Source organism: Opisthocomus hoazin, chromosome 2, assembly GCF_030867145.1.
Source record: "Opisthocomus hoazin isolate bOpiHoa1 chromosome 2, bOpiHoa1.hap1, whole genome shotgun sequence".
NCBI lineage: Eukaryota > Metazoa > Chordata > Aves > Opisthocomiformes > Opisthocomidae > Opisthocomus > Opisthocomus hoazin.
Genome location: NC_134415.1, coordinates 31855777 through 31871010, shown reverse-complemented (window position 1 = coordinate 31871010; position 15234 = coordinate 31855777). Strand labels below are relative to the sequence as shown.

At 42.6% G+C, this 15234-nt stretch overlaps 2 protein-coding genes across 3 annotated transcripts in view; one reads left to right on the top strand and one right to left on the bottom strand.

Moving 5' to 3' along the window:
- Positions 1-7146, top strand: part of TP53BP2 (tumor protein p53 binding protein 2) — a 49911-nt gene extending 42765 nt beyond the window's left edge. For both annotated transcript variants that reach the window (XM_075413064.1, XM_075413065.1), the window contains exons 16-18: positions 450-616; positions 3743-3942; positions 6716-7146. In XM_075413064.1, coding sequence (XP_075269179.1) covers positions 450-616; positions 3743-3942; positions 6716-6757 — 409 coding nt within the window. In that variant the 3' untranslated portion in view covers positions 6758-7146. The remainder of the gene's footprint in view (positions 1-449; positions 617-3742; positions 3943-6715) is intronic.
- Positions 7147-7581: 435 nt separating this feature from the next.
- LOC104332003 (calpain-2 catalytic subunit) overlaps positions 7582-15234 on the bottom strand; it is a 29745-nt gene continuing 22092 nt past the window's right edge. The window contains exons 15-21 of the mRNA XM_075413066.1: positions 14811-14868; positions 13147-13211; positions 11942-12010; positions 11364-11442; positions 10238-10354; positions 9697-9755; positions 7582-9039 (exon numbers count right to left, since the gene is read on the bottom strand). Coding sequence (XP_075269181.1) covers positions 9016-9039; positions 9697-9755; positions 10238-10354; positions 11364-11442; positions 11942-12010; positions 13147-13211; positions 14811-14868 — 471 coding nt within the window. The 3' untranslated portion in view covers positions 7582-9015. The remainder of the gene's footprint in view (positions 9040-9696; positions 9756-10237; positions 10355-11363; positions 11443-11941; positions 12011-13146; positions 13212-14810; positions 14869-15234) is intronic.

The following is a 15234-nucleotide window of genomic DNA, read 5'->3' as shown; positions in this document are numbered from 1 at the left end:
GCCCAAGACTGAGTAAAGTTGCTTGCTGTCCCCCAGCCTCAGTAGTTATCCCCATTACCTGCGCTTCTCACCAAGTCAGGTCTTGAAGCAATTATCTAGATTCTAAGAGGAATGATGTCAGGAGGATTTCTGAGTGGGTTTTTTAGTACTGATTTATTTTTATTGCCTTAATGAATGTTCTTAAAATGTTAATGGATTACAAAAAGGTAGTATAACTAGAGATCCATATGGAAACCCAGCTTTAGGGCTCAAACAGCTCTTGGTAACTCTTATCTGTGAAAAGCAATTGCTCTTGACATCCTGGGTTAAGTGCTTCTGGTGGGAAGCCTTCAGTGATGCAGTACTGAGTGCCGCAGGTCACGCGCAGAAGTGGCTTGCCCCTAGGAGTCTGTAAGCATTGCTATGAGCAAATAAAAGTAATCTGTCATCTCTTTCTTCTTGGCTTGCAGGACCCCATTACACTGTGCAGCATCTTGCAATAACGTGCAGGTGTGCAAGTTCCTGGTGGAGTCGGGTGCTGCTGTGTTTGCCATGACCTACAGCGACATGCAGACGGCTGCAGACAAGTGCGAGGAAATGGAGGAAGGCTACACACAGTGCTCCCAGTTCTTATATGGTAGGTGGTGGCAACCGAGTTCTGGAGCGTTCTGGGGACTCACCTGGCACACTTTGGTATGTTTTTGTGTGGGGAGTGGTAAGTTGCATGCTTAGGTTGTGTGCCCATGCCTTGAGTTTCTCTTGGAAAGAGAGAGGGTTTAGCCAGCTTCTTGTCACAAAATGAGGTCCATCGAGACTGACTTTATAATGCTGAACCTACAGAGAAGATCTGAGTAACAAAACGTTCCCTTACATTAAAAACCTTGAAATGGGTTAAAAGCGTGCATTGACAAATATGTTAGAGTGAGGTGACAATTAGGTGAATCTTACCACATAAGTACTTTTTTACATAAACCCAGAAGTGGTGTGGAATCTTGGTAGGCAGTTCCTATCTGCTGCCTGGTATCGTTAAATGAGGAATATTTCCTAATGTGCACTTTAGAACCAAGAAACATATTGCCAAGCTTCTCCCTTAATGAAGGTTAGTAAGCACTGAATTTGACTTTATTTTTCTGGCCTTTTTCATCTCTTGCATTTAAAAAGAAATCACAGATTAAATTTAGATTTTATTCAACTAGTAAGACTACAGGGAAACTATCTTCTAATGGAGAGGATGCATTCCCCCAGGGTGTGATGAGTATTAGTCAATGAGGTTTTAAATTACTTTACCGTATGTTTTTTATGTAATGAGGTTTTAAATTACTTTTCTGTATGTTTTGTATGTAGTGCTTGTCCCCTACGTGCCTGCTAGCTGGAGTGTCATCTATTTATAAGAGGTTAGAGTAATAGCAATGTAATATGGTGTAAAAAGCTGTAATACAGCCTTTCTGTTTTTGTGGAACATGCGAGATCTGAGTTTCTACAAGATGCTCAGCCAGCATATTTCGAAACAGTCTGTCCAGCTATCCTCACTGAGCTTAAACTGTATCTCTTGGTGCCAAATATACAGTTTTCCCTATGAAGGGAGGGAGCCTATTTAACTGGCGTCGAAATCTGTGGGCCAAGCTAAATTCCATTTTGCTTTTTATCCAGACTCCAGTTTTGGTCATCAACAGCAAATGCCTAAGGAAGATTGGAAGACTAGATTAAAAAGAAAATACTTGTCCGATATTTCTTACTGGTTTTAACTCTGATATGAGTTAGGAGGGTGGTGTCTTTGTGTTGAATAGGTCTTGAGAGATTGCTTTCAGGAATTTGTCTAATTTTTAAATTTGGGTAAACAGCCCACAAGATCCTGTGGGAAGGAGATCCATGGCTTTATTATATACAGCATGAAGAAACACGTTCTTTTTCTTTGTGGGGTTTTTTGGACCCGCCATCTGGTGATCTCACTTGATACTCTGTTTTTTGTTGGGTTTGGGCTTTTTGGTATTATGAAATACTGTTCAATGGGTCCTGAAAGGACTGTAAAGCTCTGGCTTATTGCAAGTTTTTCCAGACTGAAACCACTGAAACCAAGGGATCTCTTGATACTTTGGCTATTCAGCTATCAAATTTCCATATTGTTCCATTAGGAATTAAGCCTATTGCTAAGACTGCTTCTGATTGCTTGTAGTTATAGCAAGAAATTAATTCACTGGCTAAATCTGCTTCTTGCTGTGAAAGAAGTTTGGGGATGTGTATCTGTCTGTTTGCAGAGCAGATATCACATTAAAACCTGGCTCTCTATACTCGTCTGTGAGGTGAGAAACCTCGGTGTAATCCACTGATTCACCTTATCACTTTTTGTTGTAAATGATGCACAATACTGAATATCATCAAGGACAGGCAGGTTTAAATAAAACTGCTAGTCTTTTAGCACTGATTAAATGACAAGTCCGATGCTACTTAGTTATGTCACTTTTCACTTTCTTGGAGACAGCACAGGCATTAAACCTTAGAGCATGTTTGCACTGCCACCCTGGTGTGACTTCTAACACTTGTTTAGAAGACCAGATCCATTTTCTGTCTGCTTTGATGTTCAGTGCTCAGTTGTACCTTCCACATGGGTAGAAGCAGAGCACATCTTTTGCCAAACCTTTAATTGTACTAAATGCAAAGCAAGGGAAGAGTTTCTCGGAGCAGAACTAAGCATGCAGGGGAAGTAACTTAGTTTTATGTGATGAGCTGGTATGCAGAAATAACAAACTTGATTTGAGCAGATGCTTTGTTCAGCAGACGCAGGTAAGAATCCTATACAATAGGTTGCAATATGCAAAAGATGTCGTTTCTCTTTCCAAGTTTTGCGATACGATGTGCAATGTACTCTTTGCTCCTGGCAATACCAAAACCAAACAAAACCCCCAGTAGGATTCAGGTTTTTTAAAATGGAATCATTACCTAAGAGAAAGTTTGTATAATAGTTGATTAAGATACCTTTTCTAGTTTGCTGCTTAGAAGCTGAGGAATGTGCACAGAAGGAATAGAATTTCATCTTTGGCTACAGCTGTAAGATGAACAAGTTCTAAATAACATCTGCAAGGTGTATGCACATACTCCAAAACACCTTGGTCCAGAAGCAATTTAACAGAATTGTGTTTCTGAAGTCAGTGTTTAAAAAGAATTACAATAGTGGCAGAAATTAAGAACTGCTGAGACAAGAGTGAGATAAAAGTTTACTGAAAGTGGCTGGCGGGTAGCAGACAGATCTTTCGGGTATAGATCTGAGATGCAACTTGGTTTAAAGGTCTGAAATAAAGTGACACGGATGGCAAATAATACCTCAAGCATCAGAATGACAGTGGTGGTCAACAGAAGCAGGTAGAGCTGTCTCCCTTTGACAGAAAGAGATTACTGATGAACTAAGAGTACAAAGGAGTGTTTCTTGCTCATCACTTAGGTGTAGGAAGTGTGCACACTAGCACAAAAATATATAACCTTTTATCAGTCGGTGCTCCTGTCCCCATTTACCTTGTGTGTTTTGAACACGTGTAAGGAAGGAACCTGTCTGCTGTGTGCAAGGGCTGCCTTCAGTGTCGCCTGTTCCAGGACTGACTTTCAGTAGGCTGGTGACAACAAGGTGCTCAGTGTGATACGAATCGAGGTTGGGGTTTTTCTTTTATTCCTGGATGGCTCTCCAGTAAGAGTACAGGAGTCTTTGCACCTGTTGCCCTTTTTCTTTTTTTTTAAACTTTTTTACTGAACTGCTCTGTTTTTAATGTTGCAGGAGTCCAGGAGAAAATGGGGATAATGAACAAAGGAGTGATTTACGGACTCTGGGATTATGAGGCTCAGAATGACGATGAGCTCTCGATGAAAGAGGGAGACTGCATGACAATCCTGCGTCGGGAAGATGAAGATGAGATTGAGTGGTGGTGGGCACGGCTGAATGACAAGGAAGGCTATGTTCCCCGCAACCTGCTAGGGGTGAGTCCTTGATATTTGCAGAGTCCAAACACCCAATGCCACTATGTGGAAGTATACACAGCATTATTCTCATGTATCTAGGTTAGGTGTAATTTCAGAAGTCAAGAGGAAGGAGTTGATATTCTTCTTGTATTCGTTTGGGGAGTTGAATATCTTGGCAGAGTGGGTTAACACCCTCTGTTTAGATACCTAACACAGATTATATTAATAGGTGCATAAAAGAACAACATTTGTCACCACCCTGCTATACATAGCAGGTTCTAATACTAACCTTGTCTCATCATCTTAGAGGAAAAAAAACACTTTTATCTGAACATGATGTGTGCATAAGGCTTTGTTGAGCAAGTGAACAGGACTGGGTTTCCCCTCTTCTAGACAGTGATGCACTGGCACAAAGGGCCTTAAGAACTGACACTTGTATGAAGAATGAGTCATGAGTCCTTCCCTGTCTGGGTGCATGCATTGCACCCTGTGATCTGAGATCGTTTCACAGGGAGCTTTAAGAAAAACATTGCGAAAATCTACGGTCATCTCTTTTTGTAATGTTGAAAAAGCGATCATGTTGCCAAATAAAGGCAGATTTTTTTTCTCCTATGCTCTTTAAGTAATATTTAACCATATGTTAAAGGCCTTAAATGAATGGCATCTCCTTTCCTCATCACATTCTGTACTACCTCTTTTATTAAAAATAACTGCGTACAAATAATAGATACTTTATGTCCCCGTATTTCTCCCCGTGGCTGAGTTGCTAGAAAACTATAGCAGATGGACACATATAAAAATTCCACTAAGCTTTTTTCTACATCTCTAGTTGCCCTGCTGCCGGAGATAAGAGGTTCTGCCAATGCTAAAGATTAACCACTGGGAATTTTAGTTGATTGATGTATGATGCTTGAAAGAGGCTGAACCTCCTTCATGCACATAATCCTTCCTCCTAAACTGGTTAGATTTTGCAGATCAACTACGTTTAGCGCAAAATCAGTTTTCATGTCTGTATCCCTTTCAGGTCAGGCCCACCCACCATGTACTGTAAAATTCTCCCTAACATAGTACTTCTGCTCAGCTTTTCCCTCTCCAGACATAAACATTTCTAAATTTAGTGCAGCCACTGGCCAACACATTATGGTCAGAAAGGTCAAAAGTGGCAGCTTTTTTTTTCCTGCCCCAGGGTGAATTAAGCATGTGCTGCGGCTTCATAAGCGTGTGCTCAGCCTGAGCACAGGTGTGTAAGAACACAAGGAGCGTCTGTGCTTCTGTAATAAAAAGCACAAGGCAACACAGCTTAGACCTGGGGATCACAACTCATCCTTCTAAGCACAACACAACCTGAAGAGAACCTTTGGGGAAAACTCCCCAAGCCCAGTATTAACTGTTACACTCTTGTGTCTCTTCAGCCATGCTAATCCTGCTACCGAAGTATTCTGTGGCTATTCTCAAAAGCAATTACTGGACTCTTTATATAGCAGCTGACATCTAGGCTAAGATGTTCAGCACAGAGGAAAATGTTTGGTAGTTTAATATATTCTTATATTAAGCTGTATTTTTATCACAGCTGCTTTATCCTTTTGCAGTTAGGTGCACTGCATAAAACCAAGGATGAAATTACCTGCATCAGTACTCTACCCTTCTTAGTGACTCGCTAGCTCCCTAAGGTGTGTGAGAGCTCTAAAACTGAATGCAAATAAGATAATACTGTCAAAATACTGACTTCTTGATACCAGACAGAATCTTTGGAACACTATCAGGTGTTGTGCTGCTGTGACTGACTAACTTAATCTCTGCTGCTGCTGAAATCATAGCAGGCTGAGACAAACCTTGTGAGTGAAGTTATTGGTCTTCTCTTAATCATCAGCTGACTCTGAAAAAGCAGAAAACCAGATGCTGGTTGAAGAGAGAAGAGGGCATCTTTAAGGAGAACTTTAGCTGAAAAAATCCAGGATGTAATGTAGACATGCACTGCCATTTAGAGCATGGAGGATTCATCTTTCCTAATTGTATGACGTATATCCTTCCATTTTTATATGCCAGTAGCTGTGCTGTGCAGAACAGTAGTTGTTCCCAAAACCCTTTGCAAGTGGGAGCCAGGAGCTTCCCAAGCGTCTCGGTGCTGCTGTGTGCTGTGTTGAGCTGTGTCCCATCCATCGTCACCCTGCAGCTGAGGCAGTCTCTGTGTGCGTAGCCAGAATGTGTATACGGCACACAGCACAAGGGCCCCAGGGTGGCAGCTACTGATTTACTGCGGGGCTGTTAAATGGATTTAACTGGCCACCCACTACCCACTCACTAAAGCACAGCTCTTTCACTTCCATGGTCCTTATACAGCCAGATGTTTCCAGCTTGCCCAAAGCTACAGATAAGTGAAAGCTGATAGGCATTGGCAGAGAGAAAGCAAAACGGACTTTTAGTATCTCTATTTCCATTTATAAAGCAGGGAAGAATCCTACAGTTCACTGAACACACAAATCTCTTGACTTAAAGCCACATGCTTTTCCTAGCCCACCCGTCTAGGTAGGCTTGAAGGTACTGAACTACATGCTGTTCAATGCCTGCCTTGTGTACTGACATGGTTAGTATTTTTTAAGCTTGCCTAAGAATGCTAAATTTATATTTGTTAGTGCTCTGGGTGTTTTTATAACCATGCTTTTGCTATGCAAGGTTACGTTAGTATTGTAGCACCAAAGAAAGGCTTTTCTTTCCTTTTTTTTTTTTTTTTTTTAAAAAGTAACCTTTTAAAGCAGTAAAATTTGAAATCTTATTTCTGTTTTACCCTCAGCTATATCCAAGGATTAAACCTAGACAAAGAAGCTTGGCATGAAATAGTACGGAAGCCAGAATCCTGAAGTACGAATAAATGGATGACTTGCAAAAAAAAAAATTGTTTTGTGTTGGTTCCAATATCATGAGACTTATTTCAGTGACAATGTAATTTGAAAGCTATGAAGAATGTGCTTTGAAAACAAATGAAGGATTGATGCATTCACAAATGGATGAGGGCATTCTACAAGATGAAATAATGCTTACAAGCAAATGAAATTTGGCTGCCTTTGGTCTAAGCAAGCCATTATGTTCAAGTACCCACTCTGATCTCTTCAAACATGGCAGAAAAGAATTTCACATTTTCCTGCATTAAACACAAGAACCATTTCAATTTACCATTGAAGGAATCATCGTGAAACAGACAACTTGGCTCTGTCCAAATTTGTCCCAAGGCTTTTTCCAAATGGGAGAAATTTATTAAAATAAAGTTCTGAAAGCAGACCACTCATTAAAGAAGCTAAACTGAAGTGCATCTGAACAGTGACAACCACGTGACTGCTCCATTAAGCAATAACTTTTAAAAATGCTGTAGCATCTTAGGAATTCCATGTATTCAAAATATTATGTGCTGTAACAGACAACGTAGTTTTAGATTCCTCTTTTTACAAAGAGCATCATCTATTTATTGTATTTTGTACTTTGAAAACTAAGTGTAGAAACTTTCTCTAGTTCTTGACAACTTACTTGTTTTTACTTGACTGTGATACCATTAAACTTTTGTCTCCTTTTAAGCTTTAACTCTGGGTATTTTAGTGTCAAGTTTTTATTAGACCATCTGAAACTGTTAACAGTAAGACACACTGCTGTTCTACATTATGCTCACATTCAACTACTTTCTGTATTAAATTGAACCCCTCTTCCCCACATCCTTCAAGACAGTCTTTCTGCATTTAAAATTAAGCCAAATCGGGTAGTTGCATATGACCTTTGTTAACCTAAAAGCTAAGGGACATACAAGAAAAACACTTGGTACAAGTATTTTCCAGACAACGCCTTTCCTATGGAACTATGCATTATAGCGATCTATTTGGGAATAATCACTTATAACGAACACTATTTAATGGCAAGGGTCAAATCTTTCTATAAAGATATTTATGAAGTGTCTCCCTGCCTCACCCTTCAGGCTCATGTTTTCCTACTAGGTGGGTCCTTAGTGCTTTCTGAAAAGGTGCCATAAATACAAGAAATTGAGGAATTATGTCCTCCTTCCTACTAACAAGTGGGTAAACTTAAGTCAGCATTAGTGAGAACTCCTGGGAGCAGCACTCTGCTCATGATTTTAGTAGGTTAGGTATGGGGTATATATTACCAACTAACTTTCTTTGAAACCTTTATTTTTTTCAAGCATTAAAGTGTCAGACTAGCTAGCATTTCATTAACTGACACACAGCCAGAGTGTCTGTCAGTGCCTAGTCAGCTCCAGAATGCTGTTTTCCCCTTTAAACGACAGCATATTCTATTCCTGACAACAGAAGCTCTCCATGTGCTCTGTGATGATCTGTGTCTAAGAAAAAAATGTGCTCATTTGCAGAAGGAATAACAATCTTGCAAACTTTACTTCTACTGTTTTTATTTAAATACATTCTTGTATTTCAAAGGAAAAGTGATGCAGGAAATCAAGATTGCATCTGAGCATAGGCAGTCTCTTCTGCGAGTCTGGTTGCCAACAGCCTCCTGCTTACAGGTCCATCAATGGCAAGGATGGAAAGACTTATCCTTCAGTTGGGTCAAACATCTACTTGCTGCTCAATTATTTGAAGAATATTTAACAAGAAGAATACTGGGGCTTGGCAGAAAGGGACCCATATCTTACCTAAACACCTGTATTCAGAGATGTGCAGTACCATCCCTTTTCTAGTTTCAGATACGCAGGATGGAATGGAGCTGTCACTCAAAAAGCACTTATTAAACCAGACTGTCAAGCTATAAGGAGTTTTCTTCCAGAAGTCACGTAAAAGCACCTTGAATACAAAGATATTAGCAAAGCAGTATTTTCAAAATTTGCTCTGAGGACTTACACTAAATTAAAGCTTTTGTAGAGAGGATATATATTAGATAAAGATTATCAGACCCATAACAATGAGGTTGCAGATTCTTCTCTCGTTGAAGTAGAATACTTTCCTCCTTATAACTGTGTGCAAAACTTGCCATGCATAAGTTAAGGCACTTTCATGTTTGGATATTACATGTATGTTTTCTTGATTATCTTCACCTGATCTTGCTCTTTTTGATGTGTCTTGAGCTGATGTCAGTGGTTTAAATGACGGTAAAGCACAGCCACTATATGCGAGAGAGAGCAGAAAATGGCCCAAGATTAAGTTCAGTAAAAATACCTGTAGCAAGTATGCATCTTCCCATTTCTAGCATGAGGAGGAAAGTCTGCTGTTAACAGAAGTACTCATTTCCTGAATGATTTAAATTTATCTCTCATTGAAGTCAGAAGAGTTTTGGGATGATTTGCATATTCCTCATTTAGGTCCAAAAATAAGTTACGTTCGGGTAATAAACAAGTTGAACATGTGTAGGTGGGTAGCCTTCTCCTAACTTTGTCCTTTCTCCAGGGCACACGTGGTGCAGAAAGAAGCAGACATGGCCGATACCATGAGTCACTACTGCACCTACATTTTACCCTGTTGCTGACAGAAAAGGCAGGGAGGAAGCCCGTGTACTTATCGGCCAAAATCCCTGCCAGGAAGGGATAAGTGGCATCAGATTCAAGTCACCCAGCCTGCTTGTTACAGAATACAGTGGGATGTAGGTAAATTTTAAAAAAAGGGTAACCTTTCTTAAGACTGCTTATAAATACACAAGCTACACAAATCTAGCATGTATGTGAATGCGTATAATCAGTCAGAATGGAGCAGGACAGTCTCTTCTGTTAACTCCTTCCTCCCCCCAAAAGAAGACAACAAATGTTTTAGAGTTAAATGAACTTACATTAATGAGGTTCAATTCTATTGTTCCAGTTTTCTCAGTATCCAGTTTTCTAAACATTTCTGTGGTAACAATGAGACGACAGACAAGGATAAATAGAGGAACTAATAAGAAAGTATTCCCCTTCCCTGTGTTTCAGGATCAAAATTTATTCCCATATTCTGAAATGTATGACAATGGTCTATACCCCAAACCAGAAAGAGCCGCTCTAAAGTCATTGAATGCTCATGCACAAAAATGAGACTGAACATTTTTAATTGTTCAGTCTGCAATATTAACACTATTTGTCAATGTATAACTGTTTAGATAGATTTATTTTTTTGGCTTTAAATCAACATTTAGTTGTTTGCACAGAAGACTGTCTGGCTCCAGTTCGGCAGCGTGGCCTAAAACACTGATTCCTAGATCTAGGAGGAGCGTGCAGACTGCACTGCCAGATTAATAGCTCAGCTTTGAAGTCGCTTTGGTTCCAGTACCAAGGTTTTCTGAATTCTGGACTTGAAAACACACATCAGCAGAGTCTGTCCAGTTATTGTGTACTCACTGAACAAGGTTTCCAGCCGAATCAAACACCGTACAAAGTTATCAAAGTCAATGATGAGGTCTTCATCAGCAAAACGAGCCACAATGATTTGATGTAACTGGCAGTTCAGTTTGAACCCTAAAAATACAATGTGAAGGATTTAAAAAACAAGAGAAAGAAAAAAATGCAAAAACCGCCAACCAACAAAACCCCTCAACCTTATACACTGCCAGAAATTCAATTCTCTACTTTTGCTTAAATTCTCCAATTTTACAAATATTTACTACTTTTCAGAAACTCCCAACAAGCCCTTCTGTACTTGGAGTGATTTCGAGCTGTGACTAGGTCTCGTGTTGTTCCTGCTACACGTGCTGCCACATGTGGGCTCCCATTTCCCAGGGGACACAGCCAATTGCTCCAGCCTGTGGTCCTTCCCTGGGTGGTGAGGTGGTTGCCAGGCTCAGGCACATGAGACGAAGCAGTGGCTTTCTGTGGGCAAACAGGGTCTCTCTCATTTCCAAAGAGCTTCTAAACTTTGGGACAAAATGAAATGCTGCCTCATCTTATGCTGTCACAGGAGGGGAAGCTCCAGAGAGCCCAAACGCTGACGTTAAGATGGCTTCAGAAGATCAGTAAGTTAACGTGAGATCGTAGGGCTCTGGGACACCTGCCTCACTGTCGTAACTCAGATTCGTTTTTCAGTGGCTGCGATAGCAAACTGACCCCTCTTTTAGCCCTCTTGTGAGCATCATGCCTGGGTCAGGCCACTTGCATTCCCTGGGTCACAGCATCCCTCATTTACAGGCTTATGCCAAACACGTACCCAGAGAGACCCCCTGAAAGACAACGGTATACTGCTACAGGACCAGATGGTTGCAGCTATTTGTGCCTCTCCAAAAGCTGGTCATTACAGAAAATAACTGCAGGCCTGTCACTCCTTTGAGATGCTTCTCGTGTGCCTGCGTGGCAAGCCACTGCTACACAAAAACGAGAGCCCAGGCTGAGCACTTAGATTTAACAACAGCCTTTCAGGTCTAGGAACACAGGAGTTTTCAGCTTACAAATGATAGACAGGAGACTGGTAATCATCTATCAACCCAGCTTAAAGCTGATATAGTCCTAAAAAGAGACAGACCAATACAAATACCTGCTGTTGCCAGCGCTCTCCTCATCTCGTACGAGTTCATGGTACCAGATCGATCCACATCAATTTCCCTGTAAATTTTCTGCAGAACACAAAACCCAAAGTCAAAAACTTCAATAATTCAGGGCATGTTTTGGCTTTCGTCAGAAGTCAAACAATTTGAAATGCAGCCTGCGCGTGGCCTAGGAGCGTTTGCGACGTCGGTCTGAAGGCCTAGGTGCTTATCCCCGAGGTCGTCTAAAAGCGGCTCTGGAAAGTAAGTCTTTTTAATGCAGCAGCCAGAGTGGATAAGGACTCCGGAGAATTCGTTGAACGTCTGTGCAAAATGGCACAATCACTACCAAAGCTGCAAGGCTGACGCCAAACTCACGCTGTCAGGTGGGAAGGCTTTACGGATTTGGGGGTGAGATAAAGCAAAAATCCCTCTGGGTCCTGAGGGACTGAGGACACGAACGCATCGTGAGCTGAAGCGAGAGTCCCTGCTGTGGGCAGTGTGTGACTGTATACACCGTACAAGGCAAATCAGGCTACAGCCACCTCTACAGCTGGTCGCACGTGCACCCAAAAAGGCTGCGTCTTACCTGGTATTTCTGAATTTTTGTCCAGAGGGTGTGGAATTCCTTCAGTCCCAGCTTACCGCTCCCGTCGTTCTTCTTTGAGTTAAGGTAATCTCTTTGGAGGGAAGGAAAAGAGTTTTCCCCTCCATGCACTGGGTTTACTTACTTAATATTTAAAAATAAAACTGCGATTAAGAAAAGGATGCAAGTCCTCTCTAAAGGACTCATCCTGTTGAAGACGTAACTGTTGTCCAAGATTTCTTGTCGTTCTAAATCAGTAAGGTGACCGATTCATTTAAACCGTGATCGGTTCACAAGTTCTTTCTGCTCCTCCTTTGGCAGCTCTCTATCTTTTCAATGCATGCACCAAACAGCCACGACGATGCCATTTTGTTCTGCATCGTTGGTTCAACACCTGCAGTTAGAGGAGCACGAGTCCTAAGTCTGGATTATAAACAGGAAAAGCCACAACCAAGCCTGCTATTTGGAGAACTGAAGTTGTTGCACAAACAGCTAACAAAAGAACCTGATCATTGCTTTGCTCCCAAAACCCACTAAGGAGTCCCTGTGGACTGCCATATTTTACACCAAATTACAGCACAGCATTATTCTGTTTTGGTAATTTCCCTTTTTCTGACTATGCAATTCAACTCCCACTGCTCAAAGAAGCTGAACACAATTATTCTTAGACTTGAATCCTTCATCCTACGCCTTTGCCCTTATTTTTAGGAGTAGAAGCTCCTTAAGGCCAGCATACTGCCTGGCTCCTGTGTTTGTTTCCCTCATTTTCTATTTGCTAAGTCCTCATGGCTTTACGATGCCCTTACCAACTCCAACCAGGCAACAAAGCAGTGAAGTGCAGTGTTCAAACTCTACAGCCAAGGCTATCCACACCATGCTAAGAGCCAGGTGTCTTTTCCCAGCACAAACATCACTGTGTCCCCAGCTAAACCAGAACATGCAACAGCTGGGAAGACTTCAAAGCAGATCGTCCTGTCTGAAAATGGATTTTCCCCACGGCCTGGGAGTCTTCCCCGCTGCCTGGGAGAACGCACGTGCCACGGTCAGCAGCAATGGCTACCATTTATTCAGGGGAACCAGAGTAAAATCAGCTTCTCCACCTCAGGAGTCACTAGTACATCAGCATGGACCCGCCACTGCAAAGGCGGCAGCTCACCTACTCCAGCACAGGCCGAATAATATCATGTAGGAACAGCCTTAAAGGATACATCTAACAAATCAACCATTATTTTGCACGTCTCAATACTAAAGCCATCAGATTTAATATCTTGGCCTGTAACGAAAGAGCAAAAGACAGAATTATCATTGCATGCAGTACCACAGCACCTTCCTAAATCGCTTGGGAGCTCTGTAACCAGTGTATGCACCTCAGCCCTTATTTGCTTTTGTGTCATTGGTGGCTTCCTTTGCAACTTCAAGATGACTTTTTCATTTTGGTGTGGTTTTCTGCTTCTACATAACATTTGCTTAGTGCTCTACATTGTTTGTGATCTACACCTGTTAGTTACTTGATGGCAGTCCGCTGCCTACTTCAAATCCCTTCCTGGGAGTAGGTGTCCAGCCGTACCGCTGCCAGAGTCTGGGCCAGAGGAGTGCAGTGGGCAGCAGGGGATGCCTGCCTCCTGCTCTGGGAATTACTAATATCATCTGAAGCCTTTGGCATCTGACAAGTACCTAGCATAATGCAGACTGTGGAGGATGTGGTGTAGAGCTGTAGTCAGGACACCTGCGTACAGATAACCCTACAGTTCCCTCAAACACTGGATGGGAAACCGTTGCCTTATGTTGCTTAGGTACCCTCTCTGAGGTATGCTACGACTTTGGACAACTCCTTTGCACCCAGCAGAGCGGGAGGCAGTGCTCACTTAGATGTGTGGTCAGTGGGGTCAGGACTTGCCAGCGAGGGAGAGCTTCAGGTGTGAGGACACGTGAGCAAGAATTGCAAGGCTCTTGGCAAAGGGTCATAAGATAGTCCTTGTTTCGTACACCAGAGGGACGCAGCACTGAAGCAGGCAAATGGATGCTGATAAGCAGCCCTCTGATCTCCTGGCGAAGAGGCTTAGGGTGAAAGCTAGCTGCGATGTTTCCCCAAGCAAACAGCCCAGTTAGTCTGGTTTGTAGGTGTGCTACAGAAGCGAGAGACAGAGATAAAGCTTTCCTGCACTTATTGTCTGCCTGCAAAGACAAGGGTGGACTTCTGTGGACAACATGGAGTTCTGACCTATGGAGGTCAGTGGTACGTAGCATCATGCAAGGGAAGAATATGACATGAAGCCTGGTAACTAGGAATACACCTTTTCTAACTGGCTGGTACACACAGACATACAACACAGTCCTGGTTACCTGGCTAAGGTTTCACTCTGGAAATTAGAGAGCTACTTATTTCTCCAAGGACTTATTTCTCAAGCACTGTTTAATGGAATGGAAAATAATGCAGAGCCAAGCTCTGAATCACTTAACAGAAAAAAAGCCCAGATTTTCAAAGTTTCTCCTCCTCCTCAGGGACACCCCAGATCACTGGCTGGGCTACTGTTTGAATCCTGAATGGGTCAATACCAGAGCAGCAGCAATACCTTCTCTTGATTATTATCAAGCATTAACCAAATCCGTCTGTCTTCCTGGCAGTCAATTCCCAGGAGCAGATGCTGGGACAAAAGGCACCCATAGGTGCCCTCCCAAAGTCCTGTGCGCACAGCCTCAGAGTTTCCGCAGCCCCCTGAAGGAACAGGGCACGTGGCTGTGGCCATACCAAGAGCCAAGCACACGCAGGGGTTTGACTCTGCCCAGGTCAGTGGTGTGCTCTGTGCTCTCGCGGCCACGCTGGAAACCTGCTGGTGGCCAGCTGAAGAGACAGCCAGAGGAAGGTACTTACGTTTAGCCATGACTTTATTCAAGATGTTGCGCAGCTCGAAGGCGGAGATCTCTGCATCCTGCGGAAAACAAGTTTTTCTCTGTGAGCTGCAGGCACCATCTCATAAGCAGACTCCTTTGGGCAAGTTGGCCAAGTTCAAACATCCCTTGGAGTTCAAGTTTCCCTTGGGTGGAAAACGCAAGCGGTAAGCTTGGCTGGTGTCCCCACCAGCCATTCCAGGAGCAGCATCGACGCCCCGGCATTAGCACACTGGGCTGTGGGGTCTGCCCGACCCCTCGGGCAGGTGAGAGCAGCCTGGGGAGAAGGCACAGCCCAGTCCTCATCATACACCGGAGGAACCCATGTGCCTGCACCAAAAGCTCTGCCTGAAGGACAGAATTGGAGACCTGTAGAGGTAAAAGCTGAGCCTGCAGTTCAAACAGAG